Source organism: Neovison vison, chromosome 1 (assembly GCF_020171115.1).
Source record: "Neovison vison isolate M4711 chromosome 1, ASM_NN_V1, whole genome shotgun sequence".
NCBI lineage: Eukaryota > Metazoa > Chordata > Mammalia > Carnivora > Mustelidae > Neogale > Neogale vison.
This window is the reverse complement of record NC_058091.1, coordinates 226579255-226598170: the sequence shown is the minus strand read 5'-3', so window position 1 is coordinate 226598170 and position 18916 is coordinate 226579255. Positions and strand designations below refer to the sequence as shown.

The window sequence follows — 18916 nt, the reverse complement described above, 5'->3', positions numbered from 1 at the left end:
GAAGCAGTTAGGTACACTACATAAATTTAGGACTGGACGGGCGCCTGGGTGGCTCAGTGGGTTAAGCCGCTGCCTTCGGCTCAGGTCATGATCTCAGAGTCCTGGGATCGAGTCCCGCATCGGGCTCTCTGCTCAGCGGGAGCCTGATTCCCTCTCTCTCTCTCTGCCTGCCTCTCTGCCTACTTGTGATTTCTCTCTGTCAAATAAATAAATAAAATCTTTAAAAAAAAAAATTTAGGATTGGATAGTTTGAATAATTCTGTTGGTCTCTGGCCTATTGAAGTGGTCCCTAGTTGTCTGGGGCCTGGGCCTGCAGTGATTTAGGGCAGTGGGAATACTGCATTGGTGTGTTTGATCAAACTGAGTTTGATAAAGGAGATGGTTGTGGGTGGGGACTCAGGATTGAGAGGGTATATATCAAAGACTCACTCTCAGGGGAGTCATTTGCTATCTCTGGAAATTAGTTAGTACTGGAAAGGGGCAGTGTTGCCAGGATGAAAGCCACAAATGCCAGAGTAGCAAGAATACAGAAAATAAGAAAATGTAATTAATATAACTGCATCAAATCAAGGAACTTCGAGATGATTCTAGTGGAGAGTATGGCATAAGAGGCCATTACCCAAGAAAATAGATTTGAAGTTTTTGCGGTTTCTAACAATATCTTGGTAGAGTTGTAAAATACGTTAGAAGTATGAGTTATATATAAATCAAGGTGGTAGGTCCAGCAGTTACTTCGTTGCAGGGTATGAAATGGTATGTTAGTAAAATATATGTACAGATTAGTGATATTAGGTAGCCAAAGAGGAAAAGAATGGTTGTGGTGGTCATGGTGGGAGATCAAAATGAGAGGAAGAAAAGTCTTCGACAGTACCTAGTTCTCTCCCCAGAGGGTTGAAGGATTTTACTGATATGAGGCAAGTGCCTAAGGAGAAAGCAATAACCTCCACTAATATTTAGAAAGGAAGAAAATAGTAACCTCTACCAGATTTTCCTACAAGCATGGGAGGATAGGAGTGTACCTTTTGGCAGGGAACAAAGGCTGTAGCTGAATCATGGGCTAAGCAGACAGTAAGCTCAGAACCATAATGGAACCGTAATATCAAAGGAAGAAAAGCAAAAATGTCCTGTGTCCAATTTGTGCCTTGGGAGAGTCATCTCATAAGTACCGGTGGGCTCACCTCCTAACAGTGAGGCCTTGGATTGGGGCAATGTCATCTAGGATGTGAAACTGGGGTATCCTTTCCAAAGGGCTACCCACTTGAGGTGATGTGGGTCATTTGCAACAATAAGCCATTTGCAACAATGGCTTATTTAGAGGGTTTGGGTCTCCAGATTGCAAATTAATGAAATCACACAGACCAGTGGTAATAAGACCAAAAGTCAACAGGAAGGTATGTTGCTATACCTTATTGGGTTTTTGTTTTTTGGTGCAAGTTTAGGCTCAAATGAGTCACATTAGATGAACAGCTGTCTGATCCATGGACAATCTGGATAATGGGTCCCAGGAGAGTATGCGCCCTTGCTATGGCCTCCAGCCTTTCTGGGATAGCGGAATAATAAACAATTTATAAAGACAGGCAAAAACATTAAAAAAGGGCCTCAAAAATAATGAATGTTTATATGCATGGCAGTAAGACACTTCTCCCTTTAAATACAGGAAAGGGCAATGGAAAAGTTTTCTAGTTGGTGTGGGGTATAATTTGGCCAAAGGGCCTTCAATTCAGAGAATAAGGCCTGGAGCAAGACAGAGACCGTTTAGGGGACAGTTTACCTGTCGAAAGGTTATTATTTGAGAAGACCATTATATCTGCCAATTAAACCAGTTCTTTGGGACCTAATAGGGACAAGAAAGTTCTATTGAATACCCTTTCCAATAGACCAGCATTGTGTATTTTGATAAGTAAAATGCGTGTCTTCCTTATTATAAGTAATGTCTTTAACTCTGAAAGTAATGTGGAGTGTCCAGGCAAGGCACTGTATTGTGACCTTAATATAGCTGGATATGTGTGATTTAGATTTTGGGTACCGTGAGGAAAGAGAACCCTAGAGTTTGCTTGTTTGTTTCTCCCTGAAAAGGACAATTTTTTAGGCAATGGCCCAACAGTTTATAATTAAAGATGAAGCTACTTATTGGCCAGGGCATCGAGTACTAAGATGACTGCATGAAGTTTGGCTGGCATGAAGTTTGGGTCAGGTCCTTTATTAGTGATTTCTTGACTAAGAGATGGAAAGCAGCAACATTCCACTGAGCTCCATCATGAATGATGGCTAGCAGTGCTGCCTGCATAGTCTAGGTACTCCAATCACTCCCACTGCTGTTCATTCAGTTAATCCCAAGTGTCTCCCCAGGCAGCCAAGTGATCTAGGGGAGGGGTGACATCCTCCCGCATCATGTCATCCGGCAAAGGACCAAGGATAGAGAGAGCCACCTCCTGCTGCAGATGGAATATACAAGAGAGCCAGGTTTGCTCTATCCTACCTAAGGAGTCCTTGGTAGTTGTACTGAGTTTCTGATGGGCTCTTTTCATGACTTAAAGCTTAATAGGCAGCTGGGTATGAAAGGTCAAAGGCTTAGGGTCTGTGAGAGCCTCTATTTTCTTTTTTTAGGTTTTATTTTTTATTTATATTTTATTTTATTTTAGGGTTTTTTTTTTTTAGGTTTTATTTATTTTTGAGAGAGAGAGAGAATGAGAAAGAAAGGGAGAGCATGGGAAGGGGGAGGGTCAGTGGGAGATGCAGACTCCCCACCAAGCATGGAGCCTGACTCGGGACTTGATCCTGGGATTTCAGGATCATGACCTGAGCCAAAGGCAGTGGCTTAACTAAAGAGCCACCCAGGTGCCCCTGTATTTTTTTTTTCTTGTTTTAATAGGATATAGTATAGGGCTGAGAAGGGCAGTTTCTTGCATCAGAAGCCCTTGGGCAACTTACGGCGATCCTAAAGGTCCAGAGACTCCAGGATGCATAACAAGAGATTGCCAAAATCTCTTTATTGGAGACGTTGAGGCACTAACCCTGTTGATTTTAATTTGAAAGTGAAATTCGTAAATAAAGAATATGTTGATATCATAAACCCGAAAGTACTAAAAGATGTTGGAACCATATATGCTAAATGAGTACATCAAATGAGTCTCCTTAGAAGAGGATGTCATCAATGTAATGTCATACCTGTGCTCCTGGAAAAAGGCAAATGCATTGAGATCTGGTCTACAAATTGTATGTGATGACAAAGCTTAGAAGTACCTGATGGGTAGCCTGGGAAAGTCTCCTTGTTTCTGTGTGACGTGAGCAAACTGCAGCTAAGAGGCTACTGAAATAGATACTAAACAGAACACGTTAGCCATATCTATAAAAGCAAAATATTTACCAGTTGTTTGAACAGAATCAATAATCCTACTAGTTCATATTGGGTATGGGGAGGCCAATGGATGGGACCACGGCATTAATATTTATAGTAATCCCCCATAAGTTACCCTCTTGATTATTTTTGTTATATAAAGTCTTTAGTATATTAATTTTAGTGTATAAATTTTGGATTTCCAAGTGGATTATAAAACTTTAATATTTATGTATATATATGTCTAATATATATGTATTAGATACACAAATATATTATTATATTATATGTATATATTATTTAATTACTTTTTACTTTCTCCCCCTGTATCCAAGGGCCTGCTTTTTCTGTTTTTGTTTTTAAGTCAGTAAGTATTTCTAGGATCTGCACTACGTTTGCTAGAGTGGCTTACTGTCTAAGATTTAAAGTCCCTGTTTTTTCCCCCTGGGCTTGTGCCTACTGATGATTGGAGTCTTTTTTCCTTTGTTTTCTCCCTGTTTCAGGCTTTTGCTCCCTGAAGACCCAGTCTTTACTTTCTTTTTCCCACTGATAAGAGGAAAAGCAGGGTCTGATGACTCTAGGCAATCTCTCCCTGGGATGGCCCAGTTCACAGAAAGAATATTTAGTCCCTTCCTCACACTCCCTTTTAAAAACAGAATCTTTTAGAAGGGCTTGTATTTCTAGACAGCTAACCTTTTTCTTCTCCTTCTTTTTTTAATCCTTTAGATGTTTGTCTGATAAGCTCCTGGAGGTCCTGAGTGGTGTCAGCTGTGAGCAGCAGCCCCCTTCTCTAGGATGTCCCAATCTATCTTAGAGGAGCTACAATCCACATTTTGGACAGCAGTGGTGGGATCAGCTTTATCTTGCACTTTTTTTGTTGTTGTTGCTTTGTTTTTGTTTTGAGCATGAGACCCTTTGCATGCTGATAAGCAGCAGCTCTTAAGAGAGCTCTTAAGCTCTTCAGGGTTTTTAGTGGAGAGCTAGAACCAGATGCTCCTTTCTCTTCCTGCCCTTTTCAATGAAACACTGCCGCTGGCCTCCAGACACAAGACCTTATATACCTCAGTGGTGTGGGGAACGAATCATTTGAGACAGTAGTAAGCTGACCCAGCCTTTAATGTTCCAGACACTAGGTACCTTCATCTCTATGACTAAGATGGCCTCAAATGCTCGTCAGTGCTCACCAGTCAGTGGATTCAACTCCCACAGCACTAGGGAAGGTAGTTACTTCTCAACCTCTTCAGAGGGATCTTTTCAAAATGTAGCCAATAACCTATACACCCTCATGGGTTCTGTCCTGGACTCTGGGTAGTCTACCAACGTGGGGAAATATGTTGAGTGCCCCCTTTAGATCAGGAAATCAAGGCAACATACAACAACAACAACAACAACAAAAACAACACAGCGCAGTAGCCACCAAGCAGCAAGTGTACCAAAATCAGGAGTGCTCTTTCATGCAGTGGCCACTGACTGTTGGATTCAGTTAGTAAGCCTGGTGAAGTTTAAGGACATATCATTTCCATTTGATGTCAAACCACCCAGCCTGCTGTGCCATCTGTGTTAGGATTTTCACCTGAGCTTTGTTCTCATCAGGTATGGTAAGACATGCAGACACAGAAACGACTTCATGAAGGAAGCAGCTTATATTCCTAAATCCCTAAAATCAGAAGACATGGTATATCATGCTATTTAGGGCCACAGGGGAAGGGATGGTGAAAAGTCTACCTCTCAAAGGAGGGGCAAAGCATGGCTCAGTAGAGCCTTTGCTGGAGTTTTCAAGGGAAGGACTGAATGAGGCAGGGTAAGTACACTGAGTAAGTTTAGCAGTGAGTAGTTTGAATAATTTCAGTGGATGCTGGCATATAGGGGTAGCCCTGGAGTGAGTTAGGGCAGGGGGAATATTGCCTTGGTGTATGACGATTGGGGGTATGGACTCTGGATTGGTTGGTCTGTATATCAAAGGCATGCTCCCAATGGAGTCCTTTGTTATCTCTAGGAATTAGCTAGTCCGGGGAGGGGGCAGTATCACCAAGATCAAGTCTCCGAAGGCTAGGGATTCAAGAATATAGAAAGTAAAAATAAAGACAACACATTTATATCAAATGACAGAGATTTCTATGAGCTATAACTGAAAAAAAAAAATCAAGACAGAACTGTATATATTCAATTTTTGCAAAATAAAAATATTTCTCCCTCTAGGACAATATAGGTCCATATAGGATTGTAATGTGAAAAAACACATACTTAGTTAATAACGTGGATTGCTGAACACGTGGTTAATATTGTGGATTGTTGGATGGGGAAGGAGGTGCTGATGTGGGAGAAGAGGATTTACATGTTAGCAACAATAAGGCAAACATCCCGTTATGTAAAATTATATATGTCATAAAAAGATGCATGGAAGAATGGCCACCAAAATGATAACAGTGGTTACCTTAGGGTGATATGATTCCACGTGAGCACTACATTCTGTAATTTTTAATGTTGTTTGAATTATTTACAATCAGCATGTATATTTATATAACTAAAAAGAAGCAATATAGTTATTTGCAGCTTAGAGGAAGACTTCTTTTTAAATAAAAAGATTCCAATTTCAATAGCATTCTCAAAGATCATAAGTATCCTCTCCAAGGGGTGGGGTGGGGAAGTATAGTGGTCAAGGCTTAAGAAAATCAATATAAAGTAAACATATGTTAAACATTTGGCCAGAAAGGTCTGATAGGAGACTTCATACACACTTAAAAACTCAATGACTATACACTTGTTATTCAAGCTATAAAAACCTCTTTTCCTAGTCTTCTGCTGATAAGAATCAGAAAGAAAGGGAGGAGGTAAGATTAGCTTCATGATAATCACTTGCGGGTTATTATACAAGAAGAGTAGACAATAAAGTAGAAATTTTATGACAACATTTCATGTTGAGCCAGATTTCCTGCCAGGGCATTTTCTGCTTTAATGAATGAAACAGGACTTGGTTACATCTTAATTAAGATTCACAGAAAGGGAGTTCAAGCATGAGTACAAGCTACCATCTGACACATTAAAATAAAGAAAACAGGATTTTCCCAAGTTAAAAACCTTCTGTGAGGGGCGCCTAAGCGGCTCAGTGGGTTAAGTTTCTGCCTTCAGCTCAGGTCATGATCTCAGGGTCCTGGGATGATCCCCACATTGGGCTCTCTGCTCAGCAGGGAGCATGCTTCCCCCTTTCTCTGCCTGCCTCTTTGCCTACGTGTGATTTCTCTCTATCAAATAAATAAAATCTTTTAAAAAAAATTAAAAAAAAAAAAAAACCTTCTGTGATCCACACTTTTTGGACTGAGCCCAAAAATATTTAATTAAAGCTAGACAATGGTTGGCTAAATGAAATCATTGCAAAAACTGAACACATGAATAAAAAAGAATTTAAAAATAGGATGCTAACTTTTCAACTATCATTTTTGATAAGACTGTCCTCAGTAAAAGCATCACTGAAAGTGAAAATGAACAAGGTGATGGTACAGCCAGTAGTAGAAAGTCAGTGCTGATAACCTTTACTTGCTCATCCTGAGACTGCATCTAACAGTTCAAACAATGTGTTCAAGGTCCCACTGGGGGGGTAGGGAGAGGGAGTGAGGGTGTTGTCAGGACCTGTCTCAAAAGAGAAGGTTCAGTACAGAGAGATTACTATAACAATAGGGGACATCCCAGGCAAGAGCAACTGGGATCAAGGAGACATCTTTGATTAAATAAACTATATAAAAGTCTGCTTCAGGATTTCATACAAATACTACCTTCATTTTATTTATTTATTTATTTATTTATTAAGATTTTATTTATTTATTTGAAAGACAGAGATCACAAGTAGGCAGAGAGACAGGAAGGGAAGCAGGCTCCCTGCTGAGCAGAGAGCCTGATGTGGGACTCGATCCCAGGATTCTGGGATCATGACCTGAGCTGAAGGCAAAGGCTTTAACCCACTGAGCCACCCAGGCGCCCCTACTACCTTCATTTTAAAACACAGGTGAAAAAAACCAACAAATTCAGGGGTACTTTAGCTGTCATCACATAGGAAGAAAACAATAACCACAAAAAACAGTCCCATTTTAAGTTTCATCAAAAGAGACACAAAGGTACTCAGGATTGAGAATCATCCTTCCTCATCACTGCTGCTCCACGCATCTTCAAATGCTGGATTTATCTGTGATTTGGTTGTAGGCTAAAAAAGGGAGAGAAAAGGAAAATTTAATTGTTTTACCTCATAATTTTAGGTTCACAATATAGTTATGAAATATATAAAATGAAGAGCAATTGCATTATTTCGAAAGTAACAATATAACAGTTAATTCAAGATAAATTAATGTAACACCACACATACAATGTAAGGCAACAGACATCTTAAATAGACAAGCCAGAATTTATCCAAATTACCTATGTTTCCTTCAAAGTAATTACCTCACAAACAAATACATAAATGCATCTATACACACCCCCACACACACCCACACACCCACACCCCCCCCACACACACACACTGCAGCTATTGCTTATGGCATTTCTGCAACTTTTTGGAATTATCTGGAGACAGCTGCCCATTAACATTCATGTGGCTAAGACTGAACTCAGGTCTATAGGACAGCCCAAGGTATTAATGTGCCTACCTGACTTTAAATACACAAATACCCATGTTTGGGGAATAAGGTGTTCATCAAACTGAGTAAAACCATTTTTGGTACAAAAACTAATGTGAGTTGTTATGTAGTAAAGTTTATTTTTTTTCATAGCTGGTAAAGCAGTTCCCAAGTACATGAAAAATACGTCAAAAATGGTAATATGTTTGCCATTAGCTCACAGGTTTTCCAGGAAGATTTCTTTGAAAGATAAGATGCACCTGTTATCTTTCCTGTTAAAGTTGTATTCTTACAACCTTAGAGCCCTACCTAATAAAAGTAATCATCAGCAACTAGAGGAATTTTAATTATGTGTGGCATTTCAGATCCATTCACTCTCCGAGGAAACTTTTTGATTGGCTACCTTCTCACTCTTTGGCAAATGACTAAGGGGCTTTATGATGGTCTCATTTTTTTGAGTATCTCATCATTCTGAGCCAGGTTTGCTTCTTATTCTGCAGCTTTTACATCTGCTACAAGTGTATTCTGACCCCAAATCCAATGATGTATTAGCGCCGAGACCACTCATATATTACCTTATATATTGCCTTTTACAACATACGGCAATGTTTTGTGTTAAGAGGAACCCCAAACTGTGTCTAAGCATGTTCACTGCCTTTTTGATATAATGATTTAGAATCATAAAATTTAAACAATGATAACAGTAGAGAAAGTGTGAATTTCCAATGAATTCCCCAGTATCACCCAACATAGCTAGAAAAGAACACATTAATTTAAATATTCCTTATGGTTATTAAAGCTGTAGATCAGAATCTATTATTAAACCTAATGCCCGCTACCAGCACCATTATAAAACTTAATGTTGGCTATCATGACTCAGTTGTACAAACAAAATTCCATTATATCTCACATGTCCAGATAAAAAACTATTACCACAGATGTCCATCAACAGATGAATGGATAAAGATGTGGTGTATACATACACACACACACACACACACACACACACACACACACACAATGGAATACTATGCAGCCATCAAAAGAAATGAAATCTTGCCATTTGTGATGATGTGGACGAAACTAAAGGATATTATGTTGAGTGAAATAAGTCAGTTAGAGAAAGACAATTATCATATAATCTCCCTGATATGATGAAGTTGACAGGCAAAGTTGGGGGTTTGGATGGTAGGGAAGGAAAAAATGAAACAAGATGGGATCAGGAGAGAGACAAACCATAAGAGACTCTTAATCTCACAAAACAAAACTGAGGGTTGCAGCGGGGGAGGGGTGTAGGGAGAAGGTGGCTGGGTTATAGACATTGGGGAAGGTATGTGCTGTGGTTAGTGTTGCGATACGTTAATAAAAAATTAAAAATTAAAAAAAACGATTACCAAACCTCAACTAATTATTCACTTATTTCCAGCAGCAGTCCACTGATTTGTAATCGATGACTGTACTGAACTTAAGTCTATTTTTTCATCCAAATGTTCACTGTACAGAATTGCTGCTGAATCACTATATTATACACCTGAAACTCACCTAACACTGTTAATTATACTGGAATTAAAATTTAAGAAAAAAGATGTATTGTTCTTGGGGGTTAGGAGAGTCCTCTCCTCTACTCTATCTTTAGAGGCCTTTAATTCTGCCTTAGATATCTCCCCCAAAAATGTTTCTGAATGTCAATAAGCCACACAAAGGTCATACCTCCTAACTTCACTATGGAAGCCCAATATGTAATCTATTAAACACTTAAATTTCATTTGAAGACTCAAAGAGAGAAGCAAAATTATATTTTATTATAAATTATTGTTGCTATGGTGAGCAAGGAAACCAGAATAATTTTGTGAAAATTGAAATGAAATATTGGTAAATTCTGAAAAATACTACACTAATACTAATACACAAATACTGTAAATTTTACTGTTTATAGCAATAAAGAGTAACAATATCAATGTATTATAGTATGATTACAGTTTTATTTTATTGCTAAAAAATCACAAATAAAAAAAATCACAAATAAAACACACTTGTAATTAAAAGCTACTGTAAGAATGTTGTATATGGATGTGGTACCCATATTACCATTTGAGACCTACAGATGAAGTCTAACTACCATCTAGCACTTAGGTTTTCTCTGTAACATCTCCTCCTAGTGGACATCGTTTCTGAGCTTGAACCTCACCATGTTGCCTGTTCTCTTGAGAAACACTTGTAAATGTTAGGAGATAGAGAAGCTGTAATTTACAAGGAATCTAGTCCAGGTCCAAATAATGGGAAGGAAGAACAAAACCAACCCTTACATCTACATATAATTCTTGATATATTCTAAATTCCTTACTGTCAATTACTGGGAAGTCTCTACTGTCAATTACTGGGAAGTCTACGGGAGCAAAATAGGGCTGTCTGTGTCAGCAAATGATTATATCTGACCGAACAATAGGGCTTTGCACTACGTGGATCGCTTATATGCAGATTTTTTTTTTTTCAAATACAGTACAGTATTGTAAATGTATTTTCTCTTCCTTATGCTTTTCTTAGTAACATTTTCTTTTCTCTAGCTTACTTTATTGTAAAAATACAGTATATAATACATATACAGAATATATGTTAATTGACTAGGTTGTGGATAAGGCCTCCTGTCAATAGTAGGCTCTTAGTGATTAAGTTATGGAGGAGTCTCAAGTTACATATGGATTTTTAATTGCATGGGGATGGGTGCCAGCATCCTTGTTGTTTAAGGGTCAGCTGCCAGTATCTACCAAGTGGTAAATAAAACAGCTATGTATTGTGTGACTATCAAAATAAAGTAAGATTTTTGGTGAGAGGACAGATTTGAACCATATGTAGCTGCCCTATAGATCTCAGGAAGGAAAAAGTGATTAGGCGTTATATAGGCTTGTCTTGATCATGACCAAGTTTTAGGAAAAGAAGGTAAGAGGAAGCCAGAGTCCTCAGAATATAATACAACAGCCTGCCAATTAAATACATAGATTTATGCTTAAAGACCATAAAACCTGTCCCTATCACCCAATGCCTTTCAATTTCTTACAGTACGACTAAATATCCCCTCTATCTTGGATATCAGAAGAAATACTGCTAAGGAATTATATCTTGGTTGATGGGGAAGTAAATCTTATCTCAAGGGTAGATTTGAAAGGAAACTGAAGAACAATTTCGCTTGATGATTCTGGTATTTGGAGATACCATAAACTTGTCCTCAATCCACAATGGATGGCAGAACAGGGATTCAAACCCAGTTGCCAATATGATTATTATTTAGTTTACCTGAAACTGAAGACTAAGTGAGTGTGTGTGCATGTATGTGCATGTTTTGTTTTGAAGTTGTTCCTACACAGTTCTGGGAAACTGCAGCATCATTTATATGAGAGCTGAGATAAAAACACTTCTTTTTTATTTTTTTAAAGATTTTATTTATTTACTTGAAAGAGAGAGCGAGAAAGAGTAAGAGCAGGGCAGAGGGAGAGGGAGAAGCAGACTCCCTGCTGAGCAAGGAGCCTGACACAGGGCTCGGTCCCAGGAATCTGGGATCATGACCAGAGCTGAAGGCTTAACTGACTAAGCCACCCAGGTGCCCCTAAAAACACTTTTAAATATGGGTTAAATAGTAAACATACATGTAAGGAGTAGGGTCTGGTACAGACAGACTTCTCTCAGATCTAAACCATCATCTTATTCACGTTCTACCTATATTCAAAGGAATCTTTCAAACTAAAGTTTTATGAAAATAATTTTATCCCATATCATTTTATAAGAATGATGGCTATCTTAAGGCGTATAAACAGTATATTTTAAAAGATAAGGTTTTATAGCTCTAAAACTTAAATATAGGGGTGCCTATGTGGCTCAGGTCATGATTCCCGGGTCCTGGGATCAAGCCCTGAATCAGGCTCTCTGCTCAGCAGGGAGCCCGCTTCCCTTCCTCTCTCTCTGCCTGCCTCTCTATTTGTAATCTCTATCTGTCAAATAAATAAATAAATAAAATCTTAAAAAAAACCCCAAAACCTTAAATATAAAGCTAACTTGTTTTTTTACACATCTCTATTTGCTTTCCTACTTGTTCAGTTTAGTTTCCCATATGCAAAAATTCTTCTAGATAAGAAGTTCAAACTGTCACTATAACTATATTGTATAAATAAAACATCAGAGTCACAGACTCTTTCTAAATTAAGCAATTTCATTTTCTTATAAAATCCTTTTTCCATATTTAAGTCACAGATTTACTTTTAATTTATTTTTATTATTTTCATTTGGTTATTTTTGATTGTTATACTTCCTAACATAGCCTCGAGTGGTCTTTTTTTTTTTTTTTTAATAGTGTTTTAACTTGGCTTTATTGCATATAGTAATTCCTAAACCGCAGGACACAGTGATTAAATAATGCAAAATAAATGGCTGAGCCAAAGTATTTGACCATACTAAGTTTTTACAGAAGAATATCTAGTCATTCAAACCATAAGAAACTCTTAATCTCAGGAAACAAACTGAGGGTTGCTGGGTGGTGGGAGACAGAGGTATAGGGTGGCTGGGTAATAGACACTGGGGAAGGTATGTGCTATGGTGAGTGCTGTGAATTGTGTAAGACTGATGATTCATAGACCTGTACCCCTGGGGCAAATAATATATTATATGTTAATAAAAAAAGAATATTTGGCTGTACACCAAAACTAATCAAAGCCATAATAAACTAAATTAGATATGTGATGAAATCTGAAAATACTCATACAGCAGTTGGCCAGATGCTTGAAGATTTACCATTGTGTGTTTTCTCTTTTTTATTTGGATTAGGGCCAAAAAAAATAAGTCACAGGCTTTACACTACAGTAAACCACAGCAGCTGCAAATCTAGGTATGAAACAGATTTTGTCAAAAGCTGCTAAATGTTATCAACCACCCCCATAAAAACTCATATCCATGTGGTTTTAGTCATTTTTTTCACAAAGGAACTAAATAGGCGAAAAATGTTTTTAGAATTTTAAACTTGCTCTACCAATTCTTTTCATCTCCATTTAAGATGCTTTGTTTTTATATGAAGACTTGAGTAAGATTAACTCAAGGTGTTTCTAACTGCACTATTTGTATTTCCTACTTTAAAAAATTATATACATAAATATTGGTTTTTAGATATTTGACTTCTTATATCCTAGATATTAAGACAAATATAGATTAACAGTGCTTAGTAAAATAATCTTTGGTGGGAAAGATAGCACCTTTACTTTTTTTAAGGATTTTATTTATTTATTTGTCAGAGAGAGAGAGAGAAGCGCGCGCGCGCAAGCACAAGCAGGGGGAGCAGCAGGCAGAGGAGAAGGAGAAGCAGGCTACCTGCTGGCTACCTGCTGAACAAGGAGCCTGATGTGGGACTCAATCCCAGGACCCTGGAATCATGACCTGAGCTGAAGGCAGCCACTTAACCAACTGAGCCACCCAGGTGACCCAAAATAGCACCTTTAGACAGTGTAACACTGTCTAAAGTGTGGGTTAAGCCGCTGCCTTCGGCTCAGGTCATGATCCAGGGTCCTGGGATCAAGTCCCACATCGGGCTCCTTGCTCAGCAGGGACTGTGCTTCTCCCTCTCCCTCTGCCTCTCTCCGCCTGCTCATGCTCTCTCTTTCTCTCTCTCTCAAATAAACAAATAAAATCTTAAAAAAAAAATAAGATAGACACTAACAGACTAGCTGATAGAGGAGTATATATTGGTAAAATTCAAGTGTGTAAATAAAAAAGTCTTAAAAATGTCATATGTGGTAACTCAAGAGATAAAATTTACTTCTAAGAATCTATCCAAATAGGGCGCCTGGGTGGCTCAGTGAGTTAAGCCGCTGCCTTCGGCTCAGGTCATGATCTCAGGGTCCTGGGATCGAGTCCCGCATCGGGCTCTCTGCCTAGCAGGGAGCCTGCTTCCTCCTCTCTCTCTCTGCCTGCCTCTCTGCCTACTTGTGATCTCTCTCTGTCAAATAAATAATAAATAAAATCTTTAAAAAAAAACCTATCCAAATAAGCAATCAGAAATATAAACAATTTATAAATGAATAGTTACCTTGATTTGTTTATAGTGATCAAAAGAAATGTCTCCAAATACGTAAATATTTAAGTAAATTGTGATACATAAATGACAGCGTGCTGTTATTTTAAGAACAAATTTACAGGGGCACCTGGGTGGCTCAGTGGGTTAAGCCTCTGTCTTCGGCTCAGGTCATGATCTCAGGGTCCTGAGATTGAGCCCAAATTGGGCTCTCTCCTCAGTCGGGGGGAGCTGCTTCCTCCTCTCTCTCTGCCTGCCTCTCTGCCTACTTGTAATCTCTCTCTCTGTCAAATAAATAAATAAAATCTTTAAAAAAAAAAAAATAAGGGGCACCTGACCTGGGTAGCTCAGTGGGTTAAAGCCTCTGCCTTCAGCTCAGGTCATGATCCCAGAGTCCTGGGATCGAGCCCCGCATCGGGCTCTCTGCTCCGCAGGGAGCCTGCTTCCTCCTCTCTCTCTGCCTGCCTCTCTGCTTACTTGTAATCTCTGCCTGTCAAATAAATAAATAAAATCTTAAAAAAAAATCCTTATAAAAAACAAACAAACAAACAAAAAACCAAAAAAACACAAATTTACCAATAGTTATTAATGATAGGGAAGAAGATTTATTATTAAGTTAGTAAACTAGGATGCCAAGTTGTGTATCCAAGCAGATTAACTATGTTTAAGCAACTATATATACATAGGAAAAAAGCAAGAATGAAGCAAAGGAAAAGTGTTAACAGTAATTCAACTTTAGACATTTGAGTTGTTCTTTCAATATTTTTCTGGGTTTTCCAAAAATGCTGCAACAGGCAAACCATTTTCACAATGTGAAAAAACCCAGACATGCTTTAAAAGTCTCTCTCATGGGGTGCCTGGATGGCTCAGATGGTTAACCATCTGGCTTCAGCTCAGGTCATGATCTCCAGGTCCTGGGATCAAGCCCTGCATCAGGCTTCCTGCTCAGTGGGGAGTCTGCTTCTCCCTCTCCTTCTGTACCACCCCCCCAGCCCACCCCGCTTATGCTTGCTCTCTCTCTCAAATGAATAAATAAAATCTTTAAAAAAAGTCTTTCTCAGGGAGCCTGAGTGGCTCACTGGGTTAAGCCTCTGTCTTCAGCTCAGGTCATGATCTCGGGTTCCTGGGATCAAGCCCCATATTGGGCTCTCTGCTCGGCGGGGAGCCTGCTTCTCCCTCTCTCTCTGCCTGCCTCTCTGTTAACCTGTGAAATCTCTCTGTCAAATAAATAAATAAAATCTTTAAAAAAAAGGTCTTTATCATGTAAAGTAAATTAACAAAACTATTTTCTTTATGATTTAAAAGTCACTGTAAATTTGTGTAAATAATATTTACCTCATCATCATCAGGAACTGGTTCATATAAGGATGGTACCCAAGCAAGTATATTGCAGTCTCTGCTACCACTATAAAGTTCCTATAACACAGAAAATAAAGATGTGGTTGTGGGTCAGTTTAAAGCTGGTGCCAATCTGAAATGAATAGATCATTTAAAAGACTAACTCTTAGGTTAGATCAATTAGATTAATTCTATTTCTACTCCTCAAAGAAACTGAATTGATGTCTTTTATTTGCTTAAGATGTGGTAAAGCTTTGTTTCATATTTTAAAATATTGTTAGGATATGTCAGAGCTTGCTAACCTGGAAATTTTACAGAAAGATTCAATAACGTAGTTTTTTTTTTTTTTTTAAATTAATCATGGTATCCATTTATTTCAAGTGTCAGAGTAGAAAAAGAAAAAATAGATTGAATCAAGAGTCTGGCCTTCTCTGTCAATAACTGAGTTTTAAGAAAGACATCAGTAAAAAAAAACCTTATGAGTTCTAGATAAAATAGGCCAGAACTTCACAAAAAATATTATTTAGCTCACAGCTGTCCAACTGGCTGTTATTCAACAGAAGAGCTTTTATATCCATATGCTATGCTTAGTGAGAAGTTTATTTAATAAGGGCAAGCTTGGGCTGATACACAGTCTATGTTAACATCTTTATGAATATGCTGTTTATACACAACTGAACAATATTCATTTCCATCCCCAACAAAACTTTAGGAATATGTTATACTGTCTGTACTAAAAACATTCCTATGAAGCAGTGAGATACACTCATATAAAAAGGGTATAAATTGGTATGATCTACACAGAACAGAATCTCAATACATGTCAAAAGTTTTTGTATGCGTTTCTAAGGAGTCATGCCAAAGACGTATGAAATTCAAGGATATCGGCAGTATTTAAAATAACAAAATATGGAAATAATTGTCCAAAACTAGGGTAATGATTTATATATAAATTTATGTTGCATTCATAGTATGGGATGTCATATAATCATTAAATTTGTTTTTTAAAACTGTTTAATGACATTGGAAAATACTCAACGTCAAGAGAAAAGAGAAGGATATGAGCCACAGAGTCATCTTGTGAAGGAAAAAAGCAAGATGTAGAACACAAGGTCAATTAAAAAGAAGAGAAAAGGCTATGTAAAGGGAAATGTCTAAAAAGAAAAAAAAACAGAAAAATGATAAGCAGCGGTAAAACTATGAATGACTAAGTGGTTTTTCCCCCCCACACAAATTTATTTCCTTATTTCTACACAAACATTTTATTTTTCAACATGTTCAACATGAGGCTTGAACTTACAACCCTGAGATCAAGACCTGAGCTGAGATGAAGAGTCAGATGCTTAATCAACTGAGCCACCGAGGTGCCCACAAACATTTCTAATAGTGAAGTTTTTTTCCTGCTCTGTATGCAATTATTTATTTTCAATACTGTTCATCTTAAAAAGCTTGAAATATGGTACAATTAGTATTTTTCTAAAAAAAAAAAAAGGTTCTAGATAAAGGGAAATTAAGATTATAAAGTTATTCATAGAAATATAGATGTGGAACACCTGGGTGTTAAAGTTAAGTGGCTGCCTTCAGCTCAGGTCATGTTTCTGGGGTCCTGGAATGGAGTCCCGCATTAGGCTCCTTCCTTGCAGGGAGCCTGCTTCTTCTCCCTTTGCCTGCTTCTTCTCCCTTTGCCTGCCACCCCCCCTTGCTTATGACCCCTCTCTCTCTCTGATAGAGACAAAGGAAATTCTGCAAATGTCTTAAGAAAGAGACAGGACTTAAATTAGAATAACTAATAAGGACTTCAGGTAAATGGAAGGATTTCAATTGAGTGTTAAGGTTTTTGGGAAAAGTTTAGGTCATTTGGGAAATTAGATTTAAAAAAAAAATCAACAGGGGCACCTGGGTGGCTCAGTGGGTTAAAGCCTCTGCCTTCGGCTCAGGTCATGATCCCAGGGTTCTGGGATCACCCTGCATCAGGCGGGCTCTCTGCTCAGCAGGGAGCCCGCTTTCTCCTCTCTCTGTGCCTGTCTCTCTGCCTACTGTCAAATAAGTAAATTTTTAAAAATCTTAAAAAAAAAAAATCAACATAAGAGACTAAGCTGACAACATGAATCCTGTCACTCTTGAATGGCTGAGTGTGTATTTCCTTTGAATAAGGACACTCTCATAAATTACAGTGCATCCAACAACAAAAAAAAATTCACAATGATATATTACTGCCAGCTAATTCTTAGACTCCATTCAGGTTTCATCAACTGTCTGAATAAATGCCCCCAAAGCAAAAGGGTCCAGATTAAAATCATATGCTGCACGTAGTTGTCATGTCTCCTAACTTTCCTTCAATTTGGAACTGTTCTTCAGTCTGCCCTTGGCCTTCCTGACCTTGACAGTTTAGAAGATACACACTAGTTCTTTTGTAGAATGCCCTTCAAATTTTCTTGTTTCCTCATGATTAAATTGAGGTGATACATCTTTGCCAGGACTATCATTGAAGGAATATCATGTAATTGGGATGTTAACTTTGATCATTTGATTAAGGTGATGTATGCCAGGCTTCTTCAAGGTAAAACTACACATTTTACCTTTGTAATTCATAATTTTGTGGGGAGGTATTTTGGGACTATGTAAATATCCCATTCCTCATTAGACTTCCAATTTATTAGTTTACTTAATTATACCTGAATGGATTCATGTATCCTTATTTTAGTCAATGTGTTATAACCCAGTACTATCATTATTTATCTCAATGTCAGGTTTATCTTGTTAGATTTTTATGGTTATGATAGAACTACTATAACTATCAATTTTGTTTTCAGGTTGTGAATTCTGTGTAGTATTTAATTTGAAAAAGGGTTCTACTGCTAAATGGATGCAAAGTACTACCCTATTTTGCTTTTGAGACTTAGAATTATTCTCCTTTTCAAAAATCATAATGAATATAATGGGGTAAGAGCTGGAAATTGTGTGATGTAGTGCAGTGATTCAAGCCTGTGTACGTAGCACCTAGAGAAATGAGATTAGTTAGGAGGCAACTAGCCCAGGTTTCTGGCTGTGACCTGGCACATTTTTTATCTATTCTAGGCACATGTGTTAGGAATTCTGATTTGGTAGAAAGCAGTAATTTAAGTCAGTATATCTGGTTTAAAATCTTTGCTGTGTCTCTTAGTGACTTGGCATAAGAAAAGACATACAAGAATTTCTTGAATAGACAACCACGCTCTGTGAATAACTACTTACAGGTTTGAGGAAATGCATGTCACTTCTCTGGTGTCTTAGTCTTCTTCTCTCAGAAGTAATACTAAAAATATTTAATAACTAGTACATCAGGATACTGACCAATCAGCAGACATAACAGCCACAGAGTAGAAGCAGGATCCTGACAGTCCCTCTTAGGTGTTGGACTGAGGTGTAAACTAGGAGGCCTCAGGAAAGGGGGTGAAGCTAGTGGTCTCTTAGGGTGCTTGGTGCAATAGCTATTTAACAAAAAGTAAAATACGTATTTGAATATTTTAGTAATGGCTATTGCCATGTAGTGTGCTGGCTGAAGAATAAGCACTGTGTATCCTACTGTAGTATCAGACACAAATT

General features: G+C 38.0%; 1 protein-coding gene across 3 annotated transcripts in view; it reads right to left on the bottom strand.

The window, feature by feature from the left end:
* Positions 1 to 7281: 7281 nt before the first annotated feature.
* The window catches only part of ERCC8 (ERCC excision repair 8, CSA ubiquitin ligase complex subunit), a 57440-nt gene continuing 45805 nt past the window's right edge, over positions 7282 to 18916 (bottom strand). For 2 of the 3 annotated variants that reach the window (XM_044224151.1, XM_044224167.1), the window contains 2 exons: positions 15329 to 15409; positions 7282 to 7532 (listed from right to left, as the gene is read on the bottom strand). In XM_044224151.1, the coding sequence (XP_044080086.1) occupies positions 7464 to 7532; positions 15329 to 15409 (150 nt within the window). In that variant the 3' untranslated portion in view covers positions 7282 to 7463. Of the gene's footprint in view, positions 7533 to 15328; positions 15410 to 17346; positions 18802 to 18916 lie in introns of those variants that run through there. The other variant, XM_044224157.1, reaches the window with a different exon arrangement.